This window comes from Cygnus olor, chromosome 6 (genome assembly GCF_009769625.2).
Source record: "Cygnus olor isolate bCygOlo1 chromosome 6, bCygOlo1.pri.v2, whole genome shotgun sequence".
NCBI lineage: Eukaryota > Metazoa > Chordata > Aves > Anseriformes > Anatidae > Cygnus > Cygnus olor.
The window spans coordinates 9,369,344-9,396,881 of record NC_049174.1 but is presented as its reverse complement, the minus strand read 5'-3'; the positions used below and the strand labels follow the sequence as shown (position 1 = coordinate 9,396,881).

The window sequence follows — 27,538 nt, the reverse complement described above, 5'->3', positions numbered from 1 at the left end:
AAAAGAAACAGTAAAAAATCAGTTTGCCTTTTTAATGAAGCCCTTACAATGTGCTTGGTGCTGAGCAGAGCACAGCTGCCAGGGCTCGGCTCGTGCAGGAACCCCAGCCATGCACAAGTGGCTTGGTACTGATGCCAAATAAAAATGGCACCTAAAAATGTGAATCCTCACAGGGACAAAGCCTGGAACAGCCCCCGGCCCTCTTAGCATCCCTTGCCGGGATGCATCTGCAGCCCCTCGCAGACCTCTTTAATTCTGCTGCTCCCAGGTTTTGCAGGATATTGTCTGGATTTGCCTCAAACAACCCAGGGGGCTTTGGAGGAGTCCCTTTTTGGGGAATCCCTCTTTGGAGAAGCGCCTTTTTGGAGGAGGCCCTTTCCCAACAGTGACAGGCACCCCAGTGGTTGGTTGCTCCCAGGTGTTCATCTGCTTTGTACTTTTTGGGCAGATTTTGCCATTTTTTTCTGATCAATTTTAGCTTCCTTGAGTGAGCCCAGATTAAGTACTGGAATACCCTGTGGTTGCTATGGCCATGGACAGCAAAGCAGCCCCCAGAGATGCCCACAGGCCGTTGAGTTGTGTAGGTTGGAAGGGATCTCTGGATGTTCCAACACCCTGCTCAAAGCAGGGCCAGCTGAGGCTGGGTTGCTCAGAGCAATGTCCTGCCTTGTGTAAACCCCTCCAGGATGGAGATTTCATGGCCATCTCCTGGGACATTCCATTTTCCAACTTTCCCAAGCTGGAAACCCCCGGGTTACCAGCAGCATCTCAGAGATCCCCCCGAATGTCCACGCTACAACCATCCTCCCTTTAAGGGCCATTGGGATTTCACACCAAATAAATTGTTTCCAGACTGAAAAAAAAAAAAAAAAAAAAAAAAAAAAAAAAAAAATCACTCCACTGATGCCAGCCACAGCTTTGCAAAGAATGGGACAAAAGCATGAGTTTCTCAAAACCTCCATTAGACTTTATTTAAAAGTTCTTTGTATAGACTTCCTGACACAGAGTCCACAATAAAAATAAAATCCCCACTCCAGCCCGCCCACCTCCCCCCAGATTGCTTTGCTTTGTATTTTATAAAACATATAACATTAGAAGAATGCCAGAGACATTCTACACCACAATTTAAAAATTCGTTAACTGAGGCCTTGGTCCCAACAGTGCATTTGCATTCAGAAACCTTTTTTTCGTTTTCCTCACTAGTTTGGTTGGCCACATACGTTACAAATGCATAGGAGAGATCTAGTTTGTAATCTAATCCAGCAAAAGGAGAAAAAAAAAAAAAAAAAAAAAGGAAGAATGAAAAATTGAACCACTTGTTTATCAGCATTAGCTACTCTCTTACTCAAAGGCTTTCCATGTAAAGTTATGCTCAGTTATGAAAATGATAAAAGCAAGCATGTAACAGTTGCAGTGAAATTATTATGATTTCTTTTTTTTTTTTCTTTTTTTCTTTTTTTTTAATTTGCTGATTTTTGCATTGCCTTAGATAGGCAGACTGCCGGAATTGGAAAGAAAGGGTAATTTGGAAACGTGTTCAGACACAGTAACAATCTGCAATCAGGTAAATACTTCGCAATGTTGAAGCTATACAATATAACCCGGGCACGTGTAGCACTCAGTCCACAAACAGTTTAGCACCATATTGATAGGTCATGTAGCAAAACACTTTCTTCAAGGTTTGCTTCGGAAGTTAAAAGCATGAAATAGTACAGTGCAAGGTAGTCTATACCCTTAGCTTCTATGGGGATAAGGTGGCGACGGCTGATGCTCCTGGCTGTCCCAGAGGTATGTGTTGGCAGGTCGCTGGCTCTATGTTCCTATCGTCGTCACCACGCCAGGGTTAATGTTGCCTGAGAAGGTTTGGTGGAGAAAGAAAATAGATAAGGTTGGGATGCTGGGGAAGGACCAGGGTGGCTGCCAGGACTTGCTGCAACCACTCGGGACTACCTGAGGCCTCGAGGACATCCGTGGGTGCTTACCAGGGACGCAAACTTTTTCACATTCTTTCTGCGTGTTAAATCGGTTCTCATTGCCCCCGCAGCCGCCGTACCAGAACCTGGCGCAGCTCTTGGTCTTGGGGTCGTAGTACCACTTCAGCACGAAGTCCCTGCAGGTCCCCTCTTCCTTCTGCAGCCGGCAGATATCCGTGGCTGCAGAGAAAAGCAGGAGCACCAACGGTCAGCAAGAGGTCTGGGGTCCTGGGCTAAGCACGGTGTTTGCGAAATGCCTGAGAGCAGGGCTGGCATGCAAGGTCAGAAAGGGCAACCACAGCCTAGGCTTTGCCTGGTCTCCTGAGACTAAACCCAGTCTTGAAGTTTGCAAAGAGAAGGGTTTTGGGTGTCCATGCCCAGTGCTGAGCCCCAGGGGATGCATGCATCCACGCTGGGATGGAGCAAAGGCAGCGAGAAGGACGTGTGCTGCAAATCCCCTGGATTTGCAGGAAATGAGTTGGTGGGCGTCAACTGGTTTGCAAGGGAAAAAGTATTTTCACCACCACTTTCCAATTAAAAATAGTGGCTTTCCCTGAAAAGAAGAATCTTGTGTGTGAAGATGCTCCTGGACCTACCGCGTGCTGCCCCGCGGCATCCCAGTACTCTAACTGGAAAAGTGGTGGACAAAATAACAAAGCACCTGGATGTGTTAAATTAAATTGACAACTTAAAAAAAAAAAGTTTATAAACAAGGCTGCACAAGGAGATGGAAAAGCACTTTGTGATATCTGCCCTCAGCACAGCCCACATCACCCATCACATTTCTTCCTGGAAAAAAACTTGTTACCATAGACCTGAGCCAAGCAGGGCCCCGAAATTTCTGATACCACGCTTATTGCTTCCATTTGTCAGAGGCTCTGCTTCAAGCTGCTGGGGTCCAGCAGCCTTTTACCTTTTTTTCTTTTTTTCTTTTTTTTTTTTTTTTTTTTTCCCAAAAGGAAAGATATGCAGAGTACACCAGCAATGAGTGGTCAGGAAATCCATGTCTTGAAATTGCCTTGTGATAGCCTCGTCTTAGGACTCTGCCCTTTGTAACGTGCTACAGGCCACGTTTCAGAAATCAAGGTACTCTGTCCTACCAGAAACAGGGTCCCAAATATCCACGAGAGGACATATGGAAGAGTATAGGGATATAGGGCGAATATACCAAAGGGTGCATTTGCAAGCAAGTTTCTTTGGGGGGGGGGGTCTGATGAGAGGAAAGGCTTGCTAAACCGTTCTAAAGTATTCACAGGAAGAAGCGCACAGAAGATTATCCCCAAAATCCCAACTAGAAAGTAGGTCTGGCAGCAAATCCTAGGAAATAAGAAAACGCTGGTGGCAGGTTTGCTTTGGAGGAAATTGCGGACGGTGCTGGCGGCTGCCCAGCGCCCAGGAATGCTGTAGCCAGCAGGACAGGGGAAGGCAGAAGTTGGTGTCATGGACCCTACACTGACCAGACTCCAGGGACAGACAGGCCCTGCCTAAAACCTCCCTGCTCGTTCTGATTGCATTTTCCCTTTTTTTTGCATGCTGTGAGTGTGGGGCCAAGCAGGTCAAACCCAAGCGGTGGCAGAGGTTTGAGGTAGGGGCTGGGAACGTGCCCTTCTGGGAGAGAAGTGTTGGAAGGGACCCCCCCCCTTGCCTGCTGATGGTTTTGTTTGTTCTGCTCTAAAAGCAGCTTGTTGAAGTCTTTTTTTTTTTTTTTTTTTTTTTAATTTCTGCTTTTCCTAGGAATTTGAAATCAATATTGACCTTCCGATTCAAGCTCTCCTATCAGGATCCTGCAGCCAAAAGCTTCCCCATCCCTTTGGCAGGCTCTTTGCCTTTGGGGTTCAATTTTTTTAAAAATCCTCCTCTCTTCTTTCCTGTCATTCCGGAATACCAAAAGCCAGCAGATGCAAACACAAGGACTATTGCTCCAAACCCTGTGCACCCTCTCATGAAGCCAACCATCCAGAAAACATACAGCTTCTGGAGCGATAAGGCATTTTCTATCTGCAGCACAGGATCTGGGCAGCCCAGCATTTAGACCCTGCTGCCCCCTTTGTTAGTTGCAGTGGCTCTCAGGATCAGCCAAGGCACTGGGAAATTCAACAAATACTTCGGAGGCAGATCTGATTTGCTGGCTTCAGGAAAGATGCTGCGCTATGGTAGCTGAAAAAAAAAATCCCTTGAATCATAACCTTCAGTTTGCCTGTCCTAATATTCACACCGTGCGGGGTGGTGCCACACGAGTGGGGTTTTTAATTCATCCTGCAGAGAAAATGTGTCTGGGCTCCTCAGCTGCACTTACATTTAATTTTGTCATGGTAAAAAAAATATAAAAATCTATAAATCGCAGTAATTAAAGGTTATCAGAGCATTTAAAAGGGTTCCAAGGGGGAGATGGGTCTGGAGCACACCCAAAGAGCCCTGAGGTTTGGGAGGCCAAGGCATTTCTCAGCACTGCACCTGGCTCCGGTCTTTGTAATGGGCTGAACCGAGAGCCCAGCCCAACACCCAGCATTTTAAAAGCTGAGCTGCAAGCTCCTGTGTCTCCTTTTCCACAGTGGATTCAAGCTCTGGTTTAGCAGAAACCAAAAAGAGAAGAAGGAGAAAGCGGTGAATGGAGCGGGGGGACCCTGGCGGGGTGGGCAGAGACACAAGGATCCCTCCAGGGCCCCTCAGTTGCTTTTCTTGACTCTCTGCCCAGGGCAGAATGGCGCCAAGTTCGTGAAATATCAATTTAGCCTGAACAACAGTTGCTGGAAACATCATCAAGGCATGTGATGATGATCAGAAGGGGCTGGACGAGGGGCCGGGGCTAGCAGAAAGGCGTGCCCTCTGGAGAAAAGCACATCAGCGAGGCTTCCCCGCTCTGTCAGGGTGAAACCCCGGTCCAGATTGATGCCCCAGGTTTCTGCACAAGTCTGATTCCTCTTCCTTCCAAAAAGCCCCTGGACTGCAGCCAAATTTGTCCACGATGCCTGTCTGTAGCACTGTGCAATCTCCTTTTGGAGCAGCTGCTGCCCCACCTTCCTGGGGGTAGAAAAGCTGGACCGAGGCTGCACCATGGCCAGGGGCAAGAATCACAGAATCACAGAATCATCTAATGCCCAAGTCTGATTTAAGGAGCCTAAAATCCACACAATAAATGGGTGGGAGGGGGCTTTTTCTAACAGGATTAAAGCCCTGCCCTCAGTACCAGAGCTTGCTTTGCTCCTGGGTTCCCCCCATTTCTTTGCAAAATGCCCTGAAATACCAAGAGAAGAAAGCTTCTATGATAGCAGGGCTTTGCTGCGGTCAGGTTCCCATCCCATTCCTGCTCAGCCAACACAGGCGATTGCAAGTCCCTGCTTTCTTCCCAGCTCCCGAAACCCAGGAGGTTAGAAACGCCTCCAGAAGAGGAGTTCATTGCCATTTTCCCGTGGGCTCCTTCCTCAGCTTCATTTTTTTATCTTTTGCTGCGAAAGGAAAACATCTGCACGCAAGACCCATGCCACGTGGAGTCATTTTCCCCGTGAAGTGTTTTGTATGCAGGCAGTGAAGCATTTGTAGCTTGCACCGTGGCAAGGGCGCAGTGCTGAGTGGTGGCATCGGTCATGCAGCGACAACACGAACTGCTTTGGGACCTGCAGGTCAGTGACCGCACTCTTCTCCCGAAATCCTGCACGTGATTTTGCTGCTAGCTGTGGTTTGCACTCGGATCGTGCAAATATGACAGCCCCTGGGGTGAGACAAGGCATGCAGGCAACTTGCTCATGCAAAGCAGGTGGTGGGGCATGGTCAGGTCAAGGAGCAGATGAAAACCAAGTCTGTGCTGCTGGTGATCTTGTGCTGGACAAGCTCAGATGCGTGCTATGAAATGATGAAGGTGAAGTAATGGATTTGCTTTGTTTTATGGTTATTTTGTGTACGTGTTACCTGATGATAATCTTTTCTCAAGGGGTGGCTGCTTGGCTTTCTCAGCTGCTGCTGGAGGAAAAAGTGTGTGGGTTTGGTTTTTAAATGATGTTTTCTCTCTGATGCGAAGATTATTTGAAAACACGATACAATGCAAAAGGATTAACCCCCACGTGGTACTTACATGGTTTCAAGCATTTGCTAATGCACTCAGCTTCGGTCTCAAATCTATTGGCATTACCAGCGCAGCCACCATACCAACCCTGGCTGCAGATCTTGTGTTTGTAGTCAAAGAACCACACAACCTGATAGTCCTTGCACTGCATGCCCATGTCAAAGTCCAGCAAGCAAGGGTCTGCCAAATCTGCATGTCAAAAGGTGCAAAGGTTAAATGATCCCGAAAGGGTTAAAAGCTGAAAAAGGAAAGAGATCCAGGAAAGGGAAAAAAATAATAATAATAAAAGAAATGAAGCATTTAAAAATGCCAGAAGCCAAGGGGGCTAGATCAGCCCATGCGGGTGGCATCTGATGCTCCGCCCCAATGTGGGCCTCGCAGAATTTTGTCGACCCACGATTTCTGCCCACCCCCCCTTGCTAAGCACCAACCCAGCGTGTCCCCAAGCCCCTGCACCGGGGTGGTGCAGGCAGGATTGGGCCTTCACACAACTCCCCCCTGTCTGCTTCCAAAGCTCTTTGCTTGGCTCTAACTTTAGTTCTTAAGTGTGCTTACTTTATCTTTAAAGGCAAGCCACACCTGGTAGACTTTAGGGCTTGATGAGGATTTAAACACGTGTTCCTTTCCTGCCCAGAAATGATAACTTGAGGCCCAAATCCCACAGTTTTTATTAGCAAAGGCCATCCCTGCGAGCAGCTGCTTTGCCTATATAAGGATGCCAGAATCCGGGGCTTCCTTCGAGGTCTGTTAGATTTATGCACAGGTTTCTCCTGTTGCACAGAGAACTAGAGAAGACTCAGTTAAGCGGCCTGTCCCCAGTGCCCTGCTCTGTTTAATATCCTCAGCCTGCTGAAAAACAGCAGATTAACAGCACCATCCTTGGAGGCCTTCCTGAAATGTTTTCCCCCTACTGCCAGGTGCCATAAATCCTTGGGCAGAGGCATTTGCTGCAAACAGGTCACGAAAGGAGCCGAGATGGAGAGGTTTTGCGTTGACAGACCCACACAGAGCTACACCTTTTCTCCACAGGGCAGGCAGATAAGAGGTTAAGCAAAGCCATGGAGGGGTGAGAGTCGCTTTGAGGGGACAAGCCAGGGGACAGTGCCACCACGCATGGGTGGCACCTTGCACCAGGGGCCACTTGGAGCATCATAGCAGTGGTGGAACAAGTGCCAGGATGCAGATGAGATGAAATGAAATAAGATGTTCCCTGCTCCACCAGTAATTTGAGACCCATCCCAGACCTCCACCCGCTGCTCAGCGCATTTCATGCCCAGCTTCCCAAGCTCCTCATGAAGAAAATCAGCCACAGTACAAGCAAAAAAAAAAAAAGGTGAATATATGGGGTTGAGGGATGAGTCTTAGATGCCAGATCCACATCCAGATTGGTGACAGTGATGGCTTTATGGAGGCTACAGACCTTTCCAGATCTGTGGCGGAAGGGCATGTAAGAGTATGACTGTGCATTACAGGGCAGATGTAAGGAGCCTGGTGTCAACAAATGCCATGAGACAATGCTTTAACAGTTACAGTGATTATGGGTTACTAACGAGGGTTAATGTGATTATCAGCAGAGAAGGACCTGACTGCTTGCTCATTAGTGGTTTACTGTGATGAGCCACTGATGGCAGGGAGTAACCTGGTGGGACGCTGTCAGCAGGCCAAATCCAAGGATTGGACACTGGCTGTCGGTGAAGGCCTTGTGTGTTGAATGAGGGAGCCAAGACCTATTCTTTGTGGTAAATCAGGAGAGATGGGGCAAGCAGGAGCATGTTTCATGTCTACAGCTACGTCTCTGTGCACTGGGTGGGCCATGGGGCACAGCGTGTCCCTGGGGAGAGGCCAGCACCTGGGCCCTGTCCCATCTCCTGATGACGGGACCTGGTCTGAGTCCTCCATGAAGCTCTTAGGGCCTTCTGCAGGCTCTGGAACCTGCGTGGGGCTGAGGCCTCAGACAGGGAGCCAAGGCTGTCATCCAGATTCCTTGGTCCTAGCGGGGCTACACTTGCTCTGCGAAGGTCCGGGTTTGGGATCCGGCAAGGGGAAGACCAGTGCCAACAGCCAGGATCTCCATGGGGTTCCCACCAGAGCCCCCCAGCCTCACTACTCACCGCTCTCAGGCCCTTCCAGCGGCTCAGCGTTCATCATCATGTTGGCCAGGGACACCTTGGGCTGCGCTGGGGTCTCTGGGGAGGGCAGAAGGAGCTGTCAGCCAAGTGCAACCAGATCCTGCAACAACACCCTCGGGGAGCCCCACCACGGGCAGGAGCGGGGCCGGCCCCACCGGCAAGCCAAGGCACAGCCGTAAACAACCCCCCTGGCCCCAGCTCCAGCACCGGGAGCGGGGGACACACAAGCTGCAGGAGTCAGGCCTGGATCTGTTTACCCCAGCACATACATTTTTCAGAAATGTTTATTGGATGCAGCTGACAGGATGAGTAATCCACCGCCGCCTGGCCGCGCCGGGATGGTTCGTGTTGCTCGCCCCAGCCGGCAGCAGCGCTTGGTCAGGCTCTTAGTGGCTACGGAGGGAACCCACCAGGCTCTGCTTTTGGTGGCCACGGCTCTCCCCACAGCATGGGCCTGCACAGGGGCTCTGGAGAAGCAGCCATGGCCTTACTGTAGCCAGATTAGCTTTGCTCCTCCACTCTTAGAGAAGGCAGAAAACCACAGCATGCTCCAGGGGAACAGAGAGGCCATGATGGATCTTCTCCTGCTGTCCTGCAGCCTTCAAGGATTTGTGCATTGCATAAAGGCTTTTAGAGAAGCTGTGACACACTCCTGCCATCACAGCCTCACAGCCCTCTGGGAACTGTAGTTGAGGATTGTCACTGAGGGGGATAAAATCCCTTGGGGTGGAAAGCAGATCATGGTTCATATCGCAGCACGCCCCGCCTGATTGCACCATACCCTTTGCATGGGGCTGGGCACCACTGCCTGCCCAATCTGTTTCCATTTGAGATGTACGCTATAGGAAATGCAGCTTCACTGGGCACCGAGGGCTCTAAGTCAGCACATGCAAATGTTCCTTCTACAAACTGTTGTATTTTCACAACATTTTTGTGGGCACATTTATTGCTTGCGAAGGTAAGAACCTTCAGACCTGATCCAAACGTGCTGAAGCCATTGGAAAGGCTCCCCACGGGCACTGGAGGAGGCTCCGAAGTGCCAGAATGAGCCAGATGCACCACTGGCAGCACCAGCACAAACTTTACCACACCAGCCGGCCAAGGCACCTCTACGCCAAGCTATTAAAAAAAAATAAAATAAAAAAATTTTTGGCTTTGTCTTATATAGCAAGTTTTGGCCATGCCAAAGGGTTTGGTGAGTTTCACATGTGATCTCTGCACATGGAGCTTGGATTCCCAAAAGACTAAGCCCACCATTTAATCCCTTCTCTATGCCTTTTTTGGATAGTGTAGTATGCAAAGCAGATAGGTGGCTATGGAAATAGCTGTCGGAGAAACAGCTTTTCTTGCTTATTTTGTAATCATGCTGGACTGAATTTACTCTGTTTTAACCCAGTTTGACTCCTATTATTAATTACTGCAACGCTGTCTGGACCCCACCAAGACCCATTGTGCAAAGCCTTCTGCACGCACAATGAGACAAACACCCCTCTGGGACTGGCTTTAATTTTCCCACAATCTGGGTCAATTTTACACCACCAAAGTGTCAACTTGCATTTGCCAAAGAAACACATCCATGGCGTTTCACAGCCAGGTCCTGCCGCTGGGACAGAGGATACCAGACATGCAGTGACACAACTGAGCACTGCCAGGGCTGGGATCACTGGTACTGAATGGTTCCCCATCCCTTACACATTTTTTCCATTTATTTTTTTTGTGTCCAGTATCTTAATGTGAAAAAAATAAATGTTTGTTTTCACCAAGAGGTACTTACTTGTGCTGAATGTGCCTGTGTAGGTTACTTTGGGTTGGGATTTCAGGTAGCCAGTGATGACTACAAGGTATTTCTGTCCACCTCGGAGGCCTCCAATGACACGCTCAGTGCCGGTAAGGTTTTGTTTCAGCACAAGAGAATGGTCGTGAGCCAAGGTGATGGAGAGATCAAATACGTAGGCGTTGTGTGGCTCGGGGCTGGCCCAGCGCAGCCTGGCGCTGTTCTCGGTGACATCCGTGATCTGGATGTCGCTCGTCTTTGCTGCAATTCAGAATAAGAAGCAGCACTGAGCAAGGACGTGAAGAGGAAAGGTCTCAAGGAAAGGTGTCTCAGTGCTGCAGGAACTGCTTTTCAGTCCACAGCAAATAAATCTGTAGTGGTCGAATCCCCCTAGTGCACTGCAGGGAGGCTTTTTTTCATGGCCTAGATAAAGATCCGAAAGCAAAGCCTGCCTAAGATCCAACATAACCTTACATGGGTCAAAGAAGCTGTTAGGGAAAGGTTTTTCTGCTATGGAGGAGCATTGGATGAGGCCTTTAGAAACACTACTTGGAAGCAACAATGGAATAAGAAATACCCAGAAACTCCTGTTCCCCTCAAGCTGATGAAAGCATTGACCTTGTGAAAGCTGTTTTCACATGGATGTTTAACATTGCTGGTTAAGCATCCCCCTGCTTTAACAGATGTTCTCTGTTACTTTGTCTCGCGCACAGCTGCCTGCATCCCCTCGCAGAAGAACATGGGAAGGCTCCTTTACGTGAGATGCACTCTCATGAAAGAGCTTCACCATTCCCCAAAAGGTCCCCACACTGGTTCAGTGATGAATGAACTGCAGCTATTTATATTAGCTGACAGAGAATTCAAACAACCCCATCGTGTGAACCACCATAAATAGCAAAACTTAGCCAGGGGAATGAAAACACTGAAAGCAAATGGGACACACTAGAAAGAGAAGCGCTCTGTCACTGTATTGCTGAGCTAGCCAGCAGACGATGGATTGTCCCGTTCTTAGACATGCTTGTGTTTTGCCTTGAGGCATCCAGCCCCTGACCTGGTCTTTGGGCAAACTTTGCAACACAGATGTTGACAAAGCCTCAACAACCCCACCCCAGCTCAGATTTCCAGTTCTGCCCCTAAAAATTTCTTTCTGCAAGCACAATACTTGTCCTCCCGGTGATGATTTCCCATCAGGATCATCCTCCCGGGGAGGAAGAAAAGATACAACTCACTACGGCACAGAGAAGCTCAGACAAAGGAGAGGCACGGCTCGCATGGGGACAGCCTTTCACGTACCGCCTTGTCTTCTCCTGCCGCTTGCTGCTGCAGCCGTGGTGCTCGCCGTGGTGCGGCTGGTGGCTTTGGTGTTGGCCGCCGTGCTTGCTGCGCTCTGCGTGGTGGTGTTCATCTGCACCGTGGTGCTTGTGGCAGTCCGGGCTGTGGCTCTGGTCTGGGCAGTGGTGCTGGCAGTGGTGGTCCTGGCACGGGCGTTGGTGCTGGCAGCAGGCTTGGTGCTGGTACTTAGCGTGGTGCTGGTGCTTACAGTTTGGCTTATGGTCACGTTGGGTGCCGCATACCTATCGGAGCAAAAGCAGCTGATATGTCTGAAGTGCTATATAAGCAGAATTTTGGAAGTCTGGGGGAGCTAACATAGAAACCAGTGGTAATATCCCCCGTGAGGTCAATAGTCTGTCAGCTTTGGGTAAGCTCACAGCCAAGCAATGAAAACACTGCAGGAAAACACAGGAGAGCGCTGCCTGTCACTAGGGGCACAGATCTGCCTGCACAGCACCCATTGGAGTGAATTCAGCAGATAGACACTTCTGCAGCTTGCCTCATTCCAAGGGACTGGACCTTCAAAGCTAGGACACGTGCCAGCAATGAGTGGGGCTTGGTGACATAAGCTTTCACTTATGTTTATAAAGTACAAGGGTATATTCTATGGTAGATCCTGAATATCAGAGAGTCCATGGCAGACCAACCTCTGGAAACAGTTCTTTGAGTTGAAAAGCCCAATTTAATAATTATTTCTGGAAATCCTGACCTGCTTGATGACAATAGCATATGGCTCCTTCATATCCTTCATACGTAAATAAACATGAAGTTTAATATAAATTTAAAATATGTGTGCACTTTTCTGCTTTTCCTAGTAGATAAATCTCTTGCTCTTTTGATACAGGCTGTTAGCACAGCTCATCCTCTTGCAGACAAACCACTACTTACACTGCTTTATGTCCAGCATGTCCAGGGCTCTTGGCTAGCTGATTGTTCTGGAGCCACTCACACTGCTTCCTTATTTCTGGAGACAGGTAGAAAGCAAAGTCGCCTAAGGGAGAGAGGCTGGCATTAAACACTGGTGTTGAGGACAGTGGTCACCTACCAACAGTGCTCTACGTATATTTCTTTCTGAATAAAAAAAACTCTTCTCTCTTTGCTTGCTCCTGTTAAAAGCTATGGATTATCTCTTGATGTTTGGTGTGGTCCGTGCAGCATCCTGGGCAGGGGGATTTGTTATTCCAACACACAAACATGAGAGCAGTAACTACAAGATACTAGAGGGCTTTATGTCTTAGCCTGTTGCATGTAAACAGCATTCTCATAGCAAAGCACTTCCAACCACACAGCATTTTTCTGAGAGTTGGAAGTTTCCAAGACCTCTGTAAGCAGTACTGGAAAAATCTGGAAAAAAATGGAAAAATCAAAACGAGCAAACCTAAATATTTATCTGCAGGGAAAGATGTGCATACATTGGTTTCTTATTCTACTGCAAGACAAGCTGAGATTCAGATTTTCAAGGTAGTCTGCATATCCCAAACATGCTGATGTTGTTTATCCCTGAGCAAAGAATCCTGCTTGTCTGGTCCCTAAATCTGCATAGAGCAACTCCAGATCTCTGCCTGAGATAGCCAAATGCCTGCTGGACATGGCATTTAAGCTGAAACTGGGAAGAAGGATTTGTTGGGTACTCAGGGAGCTCAGGGGAGGAGTGCTAGCAGGCTGATGGTCTGCAGAGGACCAAGAGCCCCAGCAGAACCAGACCCTATTTACAGACTCTGATGGATCAACAGACTAAAAGGGTGCATGGGATGGGATGGGGAGGCCAAAGAGACCCCCAAAAATAGACAGATTCAACTAGAGGGACCTATGAGCAGCAACAAAATAGACCAAACAGTACAGAACATATGAAAGGAGACTATCACTTCAATGGGACCCACTGCCCAAAGAGGTGGTCATGCCAGAGCCCACCCAACATACAGGCAGGTGGGCCCAGCCTGGCACACCGAGGTCATACGTTGCTCCTTCTGCAATATTTTGGCTGCAGGATGTTTTACTTACTTCTGATAAAAGATGGCAGCAGTCTCCCAAAGCGGAGTAAGGTCTCTTCATGAAGCTCTCCTGGTTTGTCAACCAATTTGAAGAACACATCATGTGGCTCACTAGCTAGGCTGTAGATATTCTTGACATCCACCTTCCTGCCAATGCCCAAGACAACGAAGAAGTACCCTTTGCATTTTGCAGAAATTACAGCCTTCTGCAAGTAGTCAAGTTCTGCTTTTTTCATTTTTCCAGTTATCATCAGAACTATGACTTTTAGATCCCGAGGGTTTGGTGCACTTTCAAAAATATGAGCCATCGTGTGTTCAATTGCATTTCCCATAGCCATTGTGCCGTAGAGCTGGGTCATTTGATTGTTTAAGTAATTAATAATCTTCTCTTTGGATCCATAATCAGTTAGTGAAAACTCTGTTTTCACTGGTGGGAAGCTTGAGTTGGTTTCGTGTTCATAAGGAGCTTGCTGGAGAACTGCCACTCTTGCGTGGTGATGAGATATTTTTGGCTCAGAGCTGATTTCCATGTTACTTATGAGGTGGGAAACGTACTTCCTCATCTCATTGAACTGCAGAGGTGTGGTGGACTCCGAGCTATCGATGATGAAGGCCACGTCAATGTCTACATCTGTCGGGGCTGCCCGTCTATCTCTGAACACAGGCCTCTGACTACCATAACCACAGATGGGATCAGGTTCACACACATCTAGGGAAGAAATACAGCAGGTTTCACTTGGAGGAACCAAAGATAACCCTCCCTTGTCACTATTAAAATCTGTTGTTTCATATGAAACACTATCAAGCCATGTACATTCACCACTCCATTACGTGATAACAAATCATTTCATCCCAAAATACATTTAGTTGTGCACGTAGTATTTTTTCATGTGCTCTTTTGTCCAAAGACATCCCAGAAGCTCTCCGTCATAAATGGCAGAAGGCCATATTTTAGAACTATTAGTATTTGGGCTGTCAGAATGGTAACAGGCCAAAAACAGAGCTTCTCTTCACAATGTGGAGAACACCCATACTGAACAGTGAGCCTCATTCACAACGCCAATGTTTTCTGCTCAACCCAAGAGTACAAATCCCTTGTCTTCAGCAACAAAAGGCCTGAATTCCCACTGGGCTTCCCTTCTGCACCACTGACAACCAACTGCTGCGCAACCAGAAGGATCTGGCACGGTCTAGAGGGGAAATTGGATGCTTTACCCAGACAAACGTGACAAGTCAAGAGCCTCCGGATAGTTTCATTCAGCTGGCTGCCACTGGCTGGAAGAACAATTGCATGTCCAACTGCTGTGTTGTTGATCTGGTTAGATGCAAACAAAAAAACATGGTGTTAGTAATGCTGCCTTGGGTTATTTTCAGCTCAAAGTAGGGGAGGGCAATCTTGTGGACAACTCTAAGGGATTTTCTCTACCCAGCATGCTGTTTTTTGGAGGAGCCTAATACACTTGATGTCAGTTAATGGGACTAGTTTAGACCTAAAAAGTCCCACCAAAAGGTTCAAACACTTGAACCAGTGCTTGATATGCTGGGTATTTTTGGTGCTTTAAGTCTCTGTACCTCAGCTCTCCCTCTACTAAAGATGCTACCACACTTCTAACTTCCCACACTTTGCCTTTCTGCATCGGTCAGATCTTTCTCACAGTGGGGACCATCTTTTCTTCTATTTCATACATTGGCACACTGGAGCCATGGTCTGGGAACCAACTGGCTCGTTGGAACATCACTAGTGCTTTGCACCAGGCATTTTGGATTTCTCTGCTAATAGACATGCTGGATGCGTTTGCACAGCAGTGCTTTCTCAGCACTAAACAGGCCTGTAGAAGCCAACCAGCATCCAACAGATAAAAGCCATTGACCTCCCAGGGAACCGGGCTGGGGTCATAAGCAGAAAAGGAAAGAAAAGGTGAACGGCTCTAACCTCCAGAGCTCTCTCGAGAGCCGCGTCCTGCCTGCTGGTGAGGAACACGGGAATGACCCCAGCGTCATAGAGCTTCAGCACGGCGTCGTTGAGCTGTGGGGAGGCTCTCGTCTCCCCGTTGCTGAAAAAGACTGCCACCTTCCTCATTAGGAACCCACTTCGGGCACGCTTGAAGGTATTCCTGGCCACAAAAGACATGGCTGTCTCGAGGCTGCGTGGCTTTGTGGTGAGGGTTGCCTGGAAGTTTTGGATCTGCTGGAGAAGGGTTGATTTCTTCCTGGCATCAGCAAAGCGGATCTCTGTGGTGACCTCGTTGTTGTAGGTGACCAGGGCCACCCGTGCACCCCGGGGGCAGTTGCTTTCAGCAATGGTTAAGTTGTTGACCACCCTGAGCACGGTTTGCTTCATCTTGTTGAAAACATCCCTCCCAACACCTGAGGAGGTGTCGATAGCGAAGGCCAGCTCAGTTGGGAAGACAGGGCACTCCTTGGGACCTGCCAGAAACATGTGTTGGGAACAGAACGTGCCCCAGACAATTGTCAGGGTCCAAACATCCTCAGTGGAAGTCAATCATTCATACCACATATGTGGGCAGAACAATTCTGGCATACAATCACATCAGGGTTTAATGTACTGAAGGTGACTTACCATAGCAGCAAGCTGTGGAAAAGAAAGGGGTGGGGGGGAATAAAAAATCAGTTCAGTCAGTGCCATTTATGTAACATGACTGTCAGACAAGGGTAGCAATGGGGTATTAGCAAGGCAGTGATGTACTCACGGCATTTGTCTTTGATGTTCTGCACAAGATCACATTGCTTTAGAAAATACAATGAAAAGATTGTTAGAAAGGGAAAAAAATAAACAACAAAATAATATTTCAAACTAAGACAGAAACAATGCTACACTTACACTTAAGGTTCGTCCTTTGTCACCTTTAAGTCCCTGTTAAAAACAAAAAATAATAATTGTGCAACGTGTATTTTCAGGGTGTCCCATGAACCCAGTTGGAATGACTGTTTAACAACGGATCATGAAGAAGTTAAGGGAAAACCTGCCTGTTTTCAGTTTGGTTTCTTGGAACAGGGAGAACTATTTTCTTCCTTCCTTATTAATTGTGCTAGATTGCAAGTCAGATCCTTCATGCCAGAAACGTCACTCTCCTCACATTGGCTGTAGAGTGAGATGCATACCTCCTTGAAGGGTCAATGCCTCTGAAGTTCCCAGTTACCCAGGGGATTTCACACCCACCTTATGATGGCTATGGGCACAGGGACAGCTTTGAAAAATTAAGCCCAGACAAGGGCCGCAGACTGGGGTGAGACAACCAAGGTTTCTCTCCTTGCCTCCCTCCATCCTGACAGCACTGAAGGATGTGACACAAGGTCAGGAGGTGACACAAAGAAGGAGCGTTATCTCTGCAGGATGCCACCTACAGTGGGGATAAATCACTTCTGGCCCTTGGTCAAGAGGCCCATTTGATGAACACCCTGATAAGACACCTCCAACAGCAGGAGGGTGAGGAATAAACCTAGCTGAGGCCAAAGCCAAAAGGGGCATTCAAGATGCTGTAAGTTCATGAGCAAGGCAAGCCAAGTAATCTTGGCCTCTAGGGTGCTAGGGAAACAGATTTCTTCCATGAAGAAGTACTTACTGCTTTTCTTAGAAAATTAAGATCTGACATCTTCCTAGGAGGAAGTTCTAAGTGGATCATAAAGTAAAAAGGATTTTAGCCAAGGTGCAGTTAGCAGGAGATAGAAGTGGGCATGATTTTCAACTCCTGGCACCCACGGGGACCACTGTGTTTCTCAGAGAGGCAGCCAGGAGGCTCTCCGGGGGAAAAGCCAGAGGCTTCCCCCGCAATAAAATAAGCACTTACAGATGGTCCAGGGTATCCAATCTCTCCTTTCTGGCCAGGTGTCCCAGGATCTCCAGCATTTCCCTAGAAAGAGAACAGAGAAGTCCTCTCCATGAGTGTCTGCAGGAGGACTTGCAGGAGCTGGGGGAGAAGTACAAATCTTTCAGGCCATTCATGTACAGGGGAAAAAATGTGCCACAAACTTACTCTGCGGCCTCTGTTTCCTTTAGGGCCAGGGCCTCCAGCACCACCTCGGTCACCAGGTCCACCCTGGGTGGGGAAAAACAGAAAAGGTAGCTCTAAATCTGTACAAGTCCTTAGGTCACGGAGACATTGTTTGGAAAATGAGCACTTAGTTCATGGGCTGCACCGTACCTTGGGGCCTGGGTAGCCTATGAAGCCACGTTCTCCCTGAAAGAAACATAAGTGTTTATTTGAATACAGGGTTTTGGAAAATTAACCTGATAATGCAGACAGATTAACCTCCTCCTTGGAGATGATATACAGAGGCATAACCAGGACAAAGGCAGAGGGGATGGATTTGAAGAGTCTTGCCTGATTTTCTCACCAGGCTACACTCAGGGATAATTTTTGTCCCTGAATAGAGCCTCTCTGAGTTCACCTAGGCTCTGCCCTTGTCCATGTGCATAAAACTAGTTCCTTGCCCATGACAACTCATGTCGGTAGATGGCCGTGCTGAGCAGATACATACCTTTCTGCCCTGGGGACCCGGGCCACCAATTCCATCTCGGCCATCATCACCCTAAAATGGGAAAGCAAATGGCATTAGTATGCAGTCATATGTGACTGGCTTAAAGTGACATCAAGAGGAAGAATTCATTGATGCCGCAGGCCCTTGAAAAGCCCTTCTAAAGATAAAATTATTTTTATTATATTTATTAAAAATACAAAAATGTGGTGCTAAAACTACAAATATGAATTGAAGCCTACTTAGCATACATGTGCAAAGTGTAAAACCATGTGGAAGTCAGCAATAGGGAGCAGGCTGGGACCTTCAGCCTTGAAGGTGTGAGTGCATGACCACGCTTACCATCTCTCCTCGTGGGCCCTGTTGTCCATTTGGCCCTTTGGGTCCAGGGTTTCCAGGCTCGCCCTGAAAAAAAGGCATCTGTTCAAGCATGTGCTGAAACTTTAGGCAAATCTAAGCCTTCCCCACCCCATCAGCACCAGTTTCTTTGCACAGACCTCTCTGTTCAGTGAAACAGGAGCCTAAAGGAGCAGCCAGAGCATACACCTTGCTCTAGTTCACACCATGCAAGCCAATGGAGATGAATTAAATTTGCCCCAAGATGTTCATCTCCAGTATTATTTAAAGCCCATTCCTATCCAGAATAGGATACTTCTCATTGCTGTTTTAGTTGCTGATGTCCACAGCTCATGGAGACATACCTTTCGTCCCAGGGGACCAATCCTGCCCCGCTCTCCTGGGGTTCCTGGTGGCCCACCACCAGCCTGGAACAGAAAGAGGGGGAGGCACATTAGCAACATGTCCATAAAACCGTGTGCCTGAAACTACTGAATTGAGTCACTGTATAAATTGTGTATTGACTACTAGGGCTGGTGCCTCTCAAAGCACTGTAGGAAATTCAGAAGTCTAATTCACGGTTAGGAAATGCTGAAGGACCTAGTCAACTCACTGCAAATAGCAGCAGCAACCTGTATCAGGATTTCAGGATATGGAAATGCAAGACATCTGGTTTTATGGCCATGAGCCTTGCTGGGGCATATGGCCAGAGGGAGAAATGAATGGTTGGGGCCCTCATAGCTATACTCTGGCCTCAAAGGCAGGCGGGTGTCACGGAGGATGCCCTGCCAGTTCCAGTATGTTCATCATCCTGAAACATCACAAACCATAATGGGCCATACCCCGAAGTCCTGACCCCTTTATGGTTGCTTTAACTGCCTTTTCTGTAACTCCCAATCTAGAAATCTTTAGCATAAGTAGAGAGGGAATCGTACTGGAAGGGTGTGCTACATGAGAGTGAAACTGAGCTGGAGCCCTAGGGGGTAAATTGGGAAGATAAATAGGCTGTGTCTTATCATTCTCAGCAAGATTTTCTTGCTGAGCACCATTGGGTCCGTGTCTGGGAATGAGCAGAAGGATTTACCCTGGGCCCAGGAACGCCTTGCTCTCCTCTTATGCCTGGTGTGCCGAGCTGGCCAGGGGGACCCTGTGCAGGAGGAAAGAGACAGTGTCAAAGCACATGGGCAGAGACACACCAGCAATGCAAGAGACCGCAAGGGAAAATAAACATTACAGCACCCGAGAGATGGTTTCCAAAGACGTCACACTTTGGGTGTTGTGAGTGCAGTGTTGCCCACCCATTCCCAGCAGTTCACACTGCCGAGACCCTTTGAGGACGCAGACATGACGAGGTAACACAAAGTGTCACCACACAAGATGTAAATTTTGCCTTCCTAGGCCTGTCCGCTCACTGACCTGTGGCCCTCTCATGCCTTGTTCTCCAGCCGGCCCGTCCTGACCAAGCGAGCCCTTGGTACCCTTAAAGCGCAAAACAGGACAAAGCGAGTTAGCAAGGGGGGACGTGGCAAGGGGCAAGGGATGTCGGGGCACGGGAAACTGCTCTATGCCACACAAAGGGCAGAGAAGAACAGTTTTTATTTATTTATTTTGTAGAATGAAGTTTACAGCAAAGAACAAACACAGAAATGGAGGGGAATCCACCTCCTGCAATCAATGGGCATAAATCCACAGATTCCCTTTATGCTTTGGCCCCGTCAGCTGCCCTGCTGGCATTGCAGTCCCTGGCCAGGGAAGCATCCATCCCAATTCTACTGCAGCGGGAGGGAGGACAAACACTCACCTTAACTCCTATCGGTCCCCTGCGTCCTGCCATGCCCTGCGAGCACAGAAATGATGGGATGTGTTAGGCAAGGACGCAAGCTTTCCCCTTCCTCATATTCTCCTGGTCCCATAGACAGGCAGGAGTGTGTGTTGTGCCACTGCTGAGGGACTGGTGGCAGCAAGGAACACATCCCCAGGCTTGGGTTTTGCTCCAGTTTGGTTCTTGCCTTTTAAAAATTAGTAGCTAAATGTGGGTGTGTCCACCAGAGCAAATCAGATGTAGCCCCACTGGTCTCAGCAGAGTTACTCCGGTGGGAATAAAATCAGAATTTGACCTTAAAAGTCTATAAAAGCCAGCTAACCACCAGGCATTTTCCTTTTGAGTGTGACTTTTTTTTTCCCTTTTTTGTTTGTACTCCTAAAATTGCAGAACAAAACGCATGGGAAGGCAGGAGGGAAGAAGTTACTGCCCAACAAATCTCAGCTCACCTTCCTCCCGACTCCGCCGTCTTGGCCACTCAGCCCCACAGGTCCAGGCTCTCCCTAGCGGAAAAGCAAAATGGGTGAGAGCCCTGAGATGAGCAGGCTCACATCTCAAAAGCTAAGTCCTTTCACACCTGCACAGAAAGTACTCGATATTCTGGTAAGGATGGAAATCTTTCTAACAGCAGAGGCTCTCCATCAAGATGCTGAGCTAGCTCAAGCTGACATTTCCCTTCTTTAGGAAATTCCTTCTGACATTTTAGGATGTATTTTAATTCTGGACTGACCCAAAAACAAGTCAGTTTTGAAATTTTCCCAGGTAAGTGTGTTCGTTTTTTTTCCCCACAGGTTTCAGGTGAATCAGGAAGCCCAGGTTTGATAATATCCAACTGTTTTTCAGTACTGATACATAACAGCATATGAAGTTAATTTCCAAGTACAAACTTGTTCTCAGGGACAAAGAGGCTTTGGAAAAAAAAAAAAAAAAAAAACTTTTTACACAAAACATCATCTAAACTGATATCTTCCCAGAGGAAGTTTTGATTGTAAACCAACAATATTTTCCAACAAAATATTCCTTTTGAACAGGCATGATGAATGTAAGAATCTTGCACCTTTTGGGCAGCATCCTTTTCTCTTACTTTCTCTGTTTCATCCCATTGTAAAAAAATTAAAAAAAAATAATAATAATTAAAAAAAGACAGCAAAGAAACTTTACCATTAGTCCAATTTCACCCTTTTGGCCTCTGATTCCCCGTTGAGTATTATCAGCTCCTGAATCTCCCTGAAAGCAAGAGAGTGATGAGAAACAGCTGTGTGAGTGGGACAAGAAAGTCAGACATCGTAAACTGCTGTTGTAGCTCAGAAACAACATTTCTTTTCTTTTTTTCATTTCTTTTGACAGAGCTAGGTGAAATCTGTAATTCTGGTGGGTTTAGACAGATGCAGCTTTTCAGCTGAGAACTAACAATATCGAAAAAAGAAGCAGAAGAGGGTTTTTAATATATTGAACCCGTGATTGGCAGCTTGGTGTCAAGAGGCACGTGTTACCCCTATGCTATCTGTATCAGTGCCAACACATTTTGGTGCCACCTTGCCATAAAACTCTTGCACCAACAGAAGATTTTGAGTTTGCAGATCCATGAATTGCATCCCAGTCTGCCAGTTTGCCTCTGGGCACCGCTTGTAGAAACCCCCCCAGTTCCAGGGACTATGGGGCAGGAAGTCTTCGTGTGCCCTCAGCTGCTTGCAGGGGATCCCCAGGGCTGGCAGCAAGTGGGGAAAATGAAGAAAATGCCTCAGCAATAGTTACCGGGTCTCCACGGAGCCCACGGTCTCCCCGTTCTCCTCGTTCGCCTTTGGCCCCCTTGTCACCCTGTGGGAAAGGAGGAAGGGTTAGCGAGCGGCCCCTGATGCCACATCCCCCCAGCCCCCAGGGGCTTTCCACCCTCCCTTTAGTCCATTATAAGCGTAAATATGATGGAAACCTACCCTCCTGCCAGAGAATCCCTTCTCTCCAGAGGAGCCGGGCAAGCCTTTGTCTCCCTGCAAAATAAAAAATGATTTAGAAGAGTGTTTGCCACTTCCAGGGCCCTGCCAGCAGAACACCTCTCTATAAAGAAAAATGCAATTAAAATGACTGACCTCTTCTCCGTCAATGCCATCCAGACCTATTTCTCCCAGCTCACCCTGCAGAAGAGAGGCAAGGGGCAAAGGTTCACCAAGGGAAAGGGGAGCCGGGGTGGGGGGACGGATGCTGATGCACCCAGACCCTCGTGCTCACTGCTGTGGCATGGGGAAATAGCTCCGTACCTTCTCTCCTGGGAATCCCCGAGAGCCCTAAAGAGATTAAAAAAAAAAAAAGGGAATTAGGGCATTGCTGCCTTCTGTGGGTGGTGGTGGGGAAGGGCGCAGAGCCAGGGGTGGCTGCACGGGGTTTTCCCGTCCTGCTTTTCTCCTGCACGAGCCTTCTTCTTCAGCTGCCTCCCAGCCACTTGTGCCAAGGTAAAATATATGCATCCTGGCTTTTAGCCAGCTGATCCAACAAAAGAGTCTGTTCCTTAGCCATAACTCTTTCTCCACAAATAAATTACTTAGATTACCGCTGACTTTTCTCTCTCCCTACGCCCCTTCTTAAATGAATCCAGACCTCAGGGGCAGGACAGAGCCTCAGCTTAGTCCAAGGCTGGACAGCTTTTTAAAGACTCAGTAGCTCAGCTGCAACTGATGGGCTCGGCCCATGCACTCCCCTGCTCCCTGCCAGAGGATCCTGCTGTCGGAGCAAACGGTAGGAAATATCACCTTAACATTGCTGAATGCTACCCATAAATATTACGTGTTTCACCACCTTTCATAGCTTGTGGTGCAGCTGCTGCCTGAAGCTTTGCCCGAGGATCCCCTTTAAAGCAGCAGCCCTGGATCACGCAGGCTCCTTCCAAACCTACCTTGGTTCCTCTGTGCCCGGGGCATCCCTGGAAGCCCTGTGTCCCGTTCATTCCTGGAGGTCCACGCTCACCCTGTGGCACGGAGGGGAAAATGCAATGGTCAGGGCTCCCCTGCTGCACGGGGTTCTTCTGCTACATGCATGTTTTGGCAAGCGTGCAAAGTGGTTTGTCCCAACCCATGCATGTGGAAGCACTGCATGACAATAACAGGAGCCAAAAGAGCATCAGGTTTTGGGGGGTCAGCACCCGGCCACCGCTGCAGGACTGTCCCCACCACCTCCTGCCCACAGCCTTCATCGTGCAGAGGCCAGCTGTAAGGCTTCACTGCGGAGAGAGACACATCCTTGCCAAGCTCTCAGCTACGAAAGAGCTTCGTGAAATTTCTCCTTCCCAAAAATGGCCATGAGAACCCCTCAGAGCTCAGCAGAGGTGTCTAACCCAGCCCTGACCTTACTCTGACGGCAGCACTTGGCCCCTGCTTGTGATGCTGGAAAAGACGAGCGAACCATCGGCCCCTTGGCCTCGGCCTCACCCTCTGGGCGTGATGTGTGCGGGGTTGTTTATCCCAGGGGTGACGTGGGGCTCATGAAGTAAGAGTTTGGATGAAACAGTGCTAGTAAGAAATCATGGGACTTGTGTTATCTGTTGCTGTTGTGGGCAGAAACAGGGAGCTCTTCCCTTCGGCTCTCCAGGAGTTCCTCGCTGACCTCCTCCCAGGAGCAGCTGGGGACTGGGCCAACAATTCAGCCACTAGCTGGGGAGGGTACATCCTCCCTCCATATCCCCAGTGGAAAATATCTGGTGAAAAAAGCTCTGAATGCTTTGCTACGGTGAGGTCCCTAGTTTGGGCAGCACAAGCAGAGCAGGGCAATCACTTACCGGCCCTCCTTCATCACCAGGATAGCCTCTGTAGCCAATGTCACCTGTAGCACCCTAGAAGAAAACAGAGCATTTTTCACTTCTTTCATAGGCCAAAAATGGGGAGGAAGAGGAGCACGAGCTCCATGCCAGCATCACCCATTGCAACCTGTGTCACCCACCCATCAGGACCGCAGTGGACACTGGCACACAGGGACCCTCAGCAGGGGTGCCACCCCCCCAGATGAAGTGACCCACCTTTTGTCCTATAGGGCCAGGCAGCCCTCTGTCCCCTTCCTGCCCTGAGCACTTGCAATGGACTCCACAGCACGTCCTTTCTGCAATGTTGTCCTGCAGGGAAACACAAACAGCACAACAGAAGGTGTTAGAAACCTGGCTGTTGTGGTTTAGCCCGGCTGGCAGCCAAACACCACACAGCCGTTCGCTCACCCTCCCCCCTCCCTCTCTGGGATGGGGGAGAGAAACGGGAAAGTGAAGTCTGTGAGTTGAGATAAAGACAGTTTATTAAGACAGGGAAAAGAATAACAACAACAATAATAATAATAATAATAATAGTATTAATAGTAATAATGTGTACGAAATAAGTGATGCACAATGCAATTGCTCACCACCCGTTGACCGATGCCCAGCCTATCCCCGGCTAGCCACCCCTATATATTGTTCAGCATGACGTCAGATGGTATGGAATACCCCTTTGGCCAGTTTGGGTCAGCTGTCCTGGGTCTGTCCCCTCCCAGCTCCTGCTGCACCCCTAGCCTGCTCGCTAGCAGGACAGAGAGAGGCTGAAAAGTCCTTGGCTTGGTGTAAGCACTGCTCTACAACAATTAAAACATCAGCATGTTATCAGCGCTCTTCTCGTCCTAATCCAAAACATAGCACCCTGCCAGCTACTAGGAGGAAAATTAACTCTGTCCTAACTGAAACCAGGACACTGGCAGAGCCCCAGCACCATAAATCCTGCATGGCTTCACATCCATGCAATCACCCCTGTGCCAAGCATAACGTTGGTCCAGCAGCATTTTGGGGTCTCTCCACCTGGAAACAGCCACGGCAGCATGAGAAAGAGATGTGTGTTTGTGGACAGATTAGGTTGTATGGTTAGGAAAATCAAATCAACATTATCTTTTCTTAATGGATGTCAGAGGAAAGGGTTTAAATGGGAACCAACTAGAGCAGAAAGTCACAGAGGGCATTTAGTAGGAGGTCAGTCCCCAAAACTGTGCCTGTCACTGAAGAGAGCAATCCCATCTCAGAAGAAACAGATCCAGGCTGTGGAATAGGGCAAGAGAAAGTTGTGGCAGTGAGTAGCTGCAACCAGCAACCCACAGGCTGAGAACAATTGGAAAGTACACAGCAAAAGGAAAAAAAAAAAAAAAAAAGGATACAGTTTCAGAGAAATCACAGCTTGGTTTTGCATCATCCGCTAGAAAGAAAAAATCCTTTTCTTTGCCAAGTACATTGCTGGCTACAAACGCTTCCTGCCAGCTTTGCACATTCACATTTTGAAAGGATTTTCCTAAGTCAACTGAATTACGTGGGGATGGGCTGAAAACTAGTTCTTGTCCCAAAAAACAAGGTTCACTCCCCAAAGTGTCTGCACTTTGCTTTGCACAGAAGGGCCCAGCAAGGGGTTACCATAGCATACTTGGGGGCTAAACCTAATTTTATTAAACCTGCTGGAAAAGGAGGTTACTGGTGCTGATAACAGACGTGAGGTTGAGAGAAACTGGACTTAAAAGGGATGACAACAATTAATTCAATAAACTCAGGTGGGACTACGTACATGGGAGGGAAGTAAATCTCTGAGTTTTTGCCTGGAAGAAAACAAAACTCCTTCATCTGTCAAAACCATATCTAACACACAGGCACTGTATCAGCTCGGGGAATGAAACCTAGAAAGTGGTGCTTCTTTAGCCCTGACAAGGCAGGATGGTGTTTCCCACACGCTTGTAGTAAGGTTAAGAAAACAACAGTATAAATATAGATGGAGGGTGAGCTTTTTGGCACAGCACTTGTAGAGGGCTTCTTAACCTCTTCCATTCAACCTAGTCCCATTGGGCTGAATTCTCTGCAGCCTCAGCAGGAGCAGGGCTCCTCCGGGACAGGCACCAGACGGGGCAGTGCCACGATCTGCTATTAACTCTATTTGCTATGACATCTGTAAAAAGCAGAAATGAGGTAGGGAGAGATGATGGCTGGAGCCAAGAGGGTGTCACTCGGCAATGGTCCAGATCCAGCCTTTTTGGGTTTTCTCCAGCACAACCAGGCAGCGCTGCCTGTGCCAAGTCACTTACAAGCTGCTCCGCCAACTCGAATTCCAGGTCCAGGAGATTGGCTCTCAGCGGCCTGTTGTAGGTGAAACCCCGCCCAAACTCCAGCTGCATCACGTCCTCGAGATTCTTCACTTGCTCCAGCCCAACGAAGATGAGAGCATTGACACCTGAAAGGGGGTGAAGCAGAAGGAGCTGTGATGGGACATGGCATTCTGCAGAGCCTGCGCACCCTTGCCTGTGAAGCTGGGCTGTTCCCTGCCTCTTCAGCTGCAAACGGAGGTTGTTCAATCAAGAACAAGCTCATTTGGTGCAAATTGCCTGCCTGCTTAGGTGCTTAGGTGCAAAATATCACAGGAAGGTGATGAAGAACAGTAAATGCATGTAGAAATCACTGCTAATTTACTGAAATCCTTGCTATCCAATCCTATTCATTGCTATCAAAATGTGGCTGATGCACGAGAAATAGTGGTAAAATATGTGACACATTAACAGTGGCTATAATTAATTCCTTAAAGAGTAAAAACCTACCTTGTTTATGCAAATCAACTGAAGCAGCACTCAGCTGATCCATCGAGTCATCTGCACCGTCAGTAAAATGAATTACGACCTGGGGGAGAAACAAATTTATGCTAGGACCCTGAGCTTTTGGGGCGTGCAGGACAATTGTGAGCAACCTGACGGGTATCCTTCCCAGGGGGCTTTATCCAAGAGGAGATGGGGAAATTGCTATACCCTTCCCACCTTTGTGGGCCACCAAGTTTTGCATTTCTATGCCAGATTTCTGTACGTCATATCATCCAGATGTGAACAGCGTGCAGCCATGTGGTGCCTGTGGGCCCTGGCTCAGCAATGGTCAAGGCAAGACCTTGACAATGTGCTGGGAGTGAGCAGGTGACCAAAACTCAGGGCTTTGTTTATAAATATGCGGTTACTTTATCAACCAAAATTATCAAAGAGCAGCTCTCCTTGTCAAACAGAGCCTATCAGAAGTCAGCTTTCCTGTCCAACACCCTCCCACGGGCCTGTGCTTTGACTTACTTTGGTGCTGCCGGAGGGCGCTGACCTGAACTTGCTCTGGTAGGATTTCAGCGTATCAGCCGTGAGGAAATAGGGCCCGCGGGTACTCATGGCTTGAAACCTCTTGAAGAGCTCAGGCTGGTACTCAGAGAAGTCCAGCCCCTCCACAGGCCCACCCTGGGCCTGGGCCATGATGGCCACTCTGACGTTAGGTCCCTGGCTGCCAGTGCAGCTGATCTTCTGCATGCGCGTTATTCTGTTCAGCACAGACTCGACGGTGAGCTCCAGCCTCCTCTGGGAGTTGAAGATGTTCTGGCCGTCCCTGACGTCTGTCACATCAAAGCCAAGTATCACGTCTAGGTCGCACTCTGAAAGGGAAATGCGGAAGGAGAAGAGAGGAGGTCATCCCAGCCCCGCTCCAGCAGGGACAGCCCAAGCAAGGTGCCCAGCCCCACGTCCTGGCGCCTCCATGAAGCTCTCCAAGGAGGAGATCCCACAGGCTCTGGGAAGCCTGTGCCAGCGTTCAGATTTTCCTAATTATTCTGTTAGACATTAGAGCAGATGCTTT

General features: G+C 48.4%; 1 protein-coding gene across 19 annotated transcripts in view; it reads right to left on the bottom strand.

Annotated features, from left to right (window-relative positions):
* Nucleotides 1-949: 949 nt before the first annotated feature.
* COL6A3 (collagen type VI alpha 3 chain) overlaps nt 950-27,538 on the bottom strand; it is a 58,869-nt gene continuing 32,280 nt past the window's right edge. For 15 of the 19 annotated variants that reach the window (XM_040560923.1, XM_040560917.1, XM_040560919.1 and 12 more), the window contains 35 exons: nt 26,992-27,338; nt 26,482-26,560; nt 25,975-26,120; nt 23,918-24,010; nt 23,681-23,734; nt 22,802-22,873; nt 22,170-22,196; nt 22,002-22,046; nt 21,849-21,902; nt 21,670-21,732; nt 21,076-21,141; nt 20,364-20,417; nt 19,894-19,929; nt 19,509-19,571; nt 19,177-19,239; nt 18,458-18,520; nt 18,099-18,161; nt 17,760-17,810; nt 17,423-17,458; nt 17,255-17,317; nt 17,069-17,131; nt 16,102-16,134; nt 15,971-16,007; nt 15,841-15,852; nt 15,193-15,686; nt 14,475-14,574; nt 13,270-13,968; nt 12,157-12,259; nt 11,230-11,510; nt 9,937-10,197; nt 8,145-8,219; nt 6,043-6,222; nt 5,880-5,930; nt 1,983-2,153; nt 950-1,853 (listed from right to left, as the gene is read on the bottom strand). In XM_040560923.1, the coding sequence (XP_040416857.1) occupies nt 1,813-1,853; nt 1,983-2,153; nt 5,880-5,930; nt 6,043-6,222; nt 8,145-8,219; nt 9,937-10,197; nt 11,230-11,510; nt 12,157-12,259; nt 13,270-13,968; nt 14,475-14,574; nt 15,193-15,686; nt 15,841-15,852; nt 15,971-16,007; nt 16,102-16,134; nt 17,069-17,131; nt 17,255-17,317; nt 17,423-17,458; nt 17,760-17,810; nt 18,099-18,161; nt 18,458-18,520; nt 19,177-19,239; nt 19,509-19,571; nt 19,894-19,929; nt 20,364-20,417; nt 21,076-21,141; nt 21,670-21,732; nt 21,849-21,902; nt 22,002-22,046; nt 22,170-22,196; nt 22,802-22,873; nt 23,681-23,734; nt 23,918-24,010; nt 25,975-26,120; nt 26,482-26,560; nt 26,992-27,338 (4,139 nt within the window). In that variant the 3' untranslated portion in view covers nt 950-1,812. The remainder of the gene's footprint in view (nt 1,854-1,982; nt 2,154-5,879; nt 5,931-6,042; nt 6,223-8,144; nt 8,220-9,936; nt 10,198-11,229; nt 11,511-12,156; nt 12,260-13,269; nt 13,969-14,474; nt 14,575-15,192; nt 15,687-15,840; nt 15,853-15,970; nt 16,008-16,101; nt 16,135-17,068; nt 17,132-17,254; nt 17,318-17,422; nt 17,459-17,759; nt 17,811-18,098; nt 18,162-18,457; nt 18,521-19,176; nt 19,240-19,508; nt 19,572-19,893; nt 19,930-20,363; nt 20,418-21,075; nt 21,142-21,669; nt 21,733-21,848; nt 21,903-22,001; nt 22,047-22,169; nt 22,197-22,801; nt 22,874-23,680; nt 23,735-23,917; nt 24,011-25,974; nt 26,121-26,481; nt 26,561-26,991; nt 27,339-27,538) is intronic. The other 4 variants (XM_040560910.1, XM_040560911.1, XM_040560912.1 and 1 more) reach the window with 4 other exon arrangements.